Here is a 4133-nt window from a genome sequence, read left to right on the forward strand (position 1 = left end):
ATTGCCAAGTAAAAACAGAGACGAGATTCCATGTTACAGAGCCAAATTTCCTTTCAACATGGCAGATGGTACCGAGACATTGGCATGTCAAAATTTCCAAAATGTATAGCTAAAGTCTGCCAATATCATGAATCTGCATAATGCATTGACTTATCTTCATCGAGCGAGGAAGTCGGGAACACTGATATAAGAAGGGAATCTCAACATGCGGCTATATATCATCTGAGAACGGAGAAGAAAATGGAGGGAGAAGCAGAATGATGCGTACCTAATCATCCGTCCATTGCACATTTCTCAAATCAATTTGGACTCGAGGAACATGAGCAATTTTGTGCCAATCCTCACCACGTCTAAATTCACATCTGTTGCTCAGTTCACCACAGTGTTCGATGCGCAATTCTTTGAGGGACTTGTTTGCTAGCGGCATGTAGCATAAGTTGGGACATCGGATCAAACGAATTAATTTGAGATGAGTATGATTGGACAGCCATTCGGGTATAGCCATCAAGTTCGGGCACTCATAGATAGCAAAGGACTCCAAATTGAAAGCATCTTTGTTGAGGCATTGGAGCAGCTCCATCACTTGTTGGAACCTTGATATTACCAGCTTCCGAAGTTTCAAAGAAACGTTGGACTTATTCTCCTGGATCAGCGTGAGCTTGCAATTATCAATTGCCAAGGACTCTAGGGCGGTTAGTTCCCCAAAAGGCAGAGATATTGGTCTCCCACAATTTCCAATTTCCAACTCCCGTAGGCGAGTCAGTCGGCAAGTGCCTTTAAACAAAACTTGGAGATTTGGGCACATATAGATTCCCAAAAATTGCAGATTTTGTAGGTATTGAATTCCACTCTCTTGCAAACTCTCCAGCTTTGTTGTTATGCTTAGAAATCTAAGATTGATGAGCCTTTCCATATGCTTGGGTAACACTTCTAGCTCCGAGCAACCATGGAGAGATAATTGTAACAAACTTTGTAGCTCACAAATAGAATCTGGAAGCTTCTTCAGTCGCTTGTTCTCACGGAGAAGTAACGATCTTAGTTGCTTCAAGCTGCATATGGAACTTGGCAGCTCCTCAAAACTACCACATGACAAATCCAGATACCGTAAGCGGCTACACTTTGTGATGCATGTTTTAACATACTCTTTAGTAATATCTTGATCATCTTCGCCGGGTGGAAATCTACTGCGTCTAATTGCATGCAGCCTCTTTAAAGTTAGCTTTTTCAGAAAAGGCGGGGCTCCATCGCAATTTGAGATTCTCTCTGATGAAGTACTAGAGAACGAAACAAATCGAACTCTGTCTGAAATCTCTGCAGTATCTAAGTCAACGGTAGAGCAATTATTTTGTGCCACGCTCATTGCAAGAGAATGGATCAGATCGTGCACTTTAAAAAATGACCTTGATTCGGACTCCTCAACTAAGTGGAGTAAGGATCTCTTCCACAAATCTTTGACGCACTTAACACCAACGTCTTCCAAATTTTCCTTTGTGGAACTAATGAGTCCTAAAGCCATCCATAGCCTAGTTAAATTGTCGCTAGCAATGACACATCCTTTGGGAAAAAGTGAAAATGTGGCAAAACAACGTTTCAAGTGCAACGGTAGATGATCGTAGCTAAGCTGAAGTACTGGCATAATGTCATTTTCAGCTTCCACGAATTGCCATGTATCACTATCTCTTATATGTTCCCAATACTGTTTTTCCTCCCTAGCATACAGTAGACTCCCCAAAGTTTTCACAAGAAGAGGAACTCCTCGTGATTTGTTGACAATGTCCTTTCCAATAGCAAGGAGGTCCGGACGTGGTTCCTTTTCGTCGAATGCCCATTGTTCGAACAAGGCCATAGCGTCTTCATGAGGAAGACCCTCTAGTTTATGCGCTTGAATGGTGCCCATGGTAGACGCAACTTCTGGAAGGCGTGTTGTCACAATTATCTTGCTTTCCTTAGCTCCCTCGATTAGCAAATCCTTCAATTGTTTCCAGCAAGTGCGGCCGTTGCTCCACACATCATCCAAAACAAGTAAATATTTTTTGTTTTTGATGGTGTTTCGCAGAATGGTTTGCAGTTGTTCAATATCAAAGTTACTCAAGCTTTGACTAGTTGCACTTTTGATGATTCCTTCCATGATTGTCTTCAGATCAAAATCCTCGGGTACACACAGCCATAATAGCAACTCAAATTGCTCTTTCACAATGTCGTCGTTGTAAACTAATTTAGCTAGGGTCGTCTTGCCCAAACCTCCCATTCCGACAATAGGAATCACTGATAGGTTATCATTTGACTGCATTAGTATCTCAATTATCTTTTGTTTATCAGGACCTCTTCCGACGACATCCCACTTGTTTAAGAATGAGTAGGGCGCCTCTCGTGATCGTATGTGCGGCACACCAGTCTCAACACTCCCCTCAGTAAGCCCAAATTGTTCCTTTTCTATGGAAATTTTGGATAATGCTTTCCTAATCTCCTTGATCTTCTTACTAATTTTTGCACGGAGTATCATGGGATTAGAGAGGGAAAAGAAGTTGTGTACCTTCCCTTTGATGCCCCCATACCGATTGATCACCCGCTTCCGTAAGGCTTCGCACTCGATTTCATCGAGCACATCCTCTGCATCATACAACACCTCTTGAAGCCCATCTAGCCACAGTTGCAGGCAGCGGTTCTTCGCCCGTTGCTTTTCAGCATCTAGCAACACGGCTGTAATTTCAGTCAATGTGCCGTTAAGCTCGCGTATCTGATCTTTAATGCTGTAAATTGCGATGGCTTTTTGGAGCGCCGGCGATGCTATCTTCCCCAGCACACCCTCTGCAATGCTGAGGAGGAGTGATTCAGCCATGCTAAGTGACGAGGAAAATTGATTTAGGCTTGTTGGTTTGAGATGACTTCTTCCTTATAGTTGGATGAAAGGTAGGTTCTTTGAGTGTCCTGCAGGTCAATAGAAACATGCTTTGTACCTTTTTCTTTATCTTACTTTCGTGGGAACACTAAAGAATCGAGATTACGTACCTCATAGATCCAATAGGGTGTCTTCGAGGCGAGTATTCTTTACTTCTGCATAACGTTTTGCGAATCTTGCACAAGAAAGCTCTTTTCGTAAGAATACTGTTTATGTCGCTCAGGATAATGATTTGACAGAAAATACTTTTGTAGTAAACAACAATCCGTACTCGAGCATTTTCGTTAATAATGAAAATACTATTTTGTTGATTCAACTTTAGAAAGTGATATAAATAAACACTTTTTGGTTGAAAAAAAAAAATCTCTAAATTGCTTCCTTTTCATCAAACAAATATTTTCTAGCCATTTTGCGTAATTTATCTCTGAATAACATTTTTAGAGATGATTCATCATAATGTGGACGGTATCAAAAGAATTACTGATGAAAAAGAAAGAAAAAGTCATATTTTGGGAATCTCAAGAAGGCTAACTCTGCCTCAACCATACGAACCAAAAAGCCATCCCTCTGTCTTATTATCAGTTTATTTAGAACAAAGCCATCGGGAACTCGAGGACACACCACTTTTCTTCCGCGCCAATCAAAGAATTAAACGACAGCAATTAGAGATTGTGTATGTAGAAAGCAAAATGGAAAAAAGTGAGACGTGGACAAGACCTTGTACGGACCATGATGAATTGAACTCTTTTGAAAAATGTACCAAAATAGTTTTTAAACCTATTGTATGATTTAGTCCCAAAATTTTTATACCAAAATAATTTAGTCTTAATTCTTTTGACAATATGACCATCATCATTCTTTACATGACATGATCGATGCTCACTTGAACATTATCTTTGCAATTTTTTTTTTATTATTTTTATAATTTTTATTTTTGTTATTTTTTTTTCATTGTACATCGGTGCCCGCCAGCCATCACCAAGCCAAGCAATTAGCCAAGGGAAATAGCAAAAAATCAGAAAAAGAAAAGAAAAGGAAAAAATATCCATTTTTTTTTTTTGAAAATTGCAAAAATCATCCATGTAAATGCCGGTTAAGGGTTAACAAATGAATTGCCTCCGACCATACTGAATCGGCTAGTTCTAGGCGGTTCTCGGTTTCATAAAATAGGAGCCGGTGAATTTCAGCCTGCTTGCCGGTTCTCGGGGTGAAATCTCTCACTTGAACCACCCAA

At 40.2% G+C, this 4133-nt stretch overlaps 1 protein-coding gene across 1 annotated transcript; it reads right to left on the minus strand.

Moving 5' to 3' along the window:
• Positions 1 to 268: 268 nt before the first annotated feature.
• LOC115741590 (putative disease resistance protein RGA1) lies at positions 269 to 2839 on the minus strand. The gene has a single exon (XM_030675579.2). It carries the CDS (start codon positions 2837 to 2839, stop codon positions 269 to 271), a length of 2571 nt encoding a protein of 856 aa, XP_030531439.2.
• Between the last annotated feature and the right edge of the window lie 1294 nt (positions 2840 to 4133).

The sequence above is a fragment of the Rhodamnia argentea genome, chromosome 6 (assembly GCF_020921035.1).
Source record: "Rhodamnia argentea isolate NSW1041297 chromosome 6, ASM2092103v1, whole genome shotgun sequence".
In the NCBI taxonomy this organism is placed as follows: domain Eukaryota; kingdom Viridiplantae; phylum Streptophyta; class Magnoliopsida; order Myrtales; family Myrtaceae; genus Rhodamnia; species Rhodamnia argentea.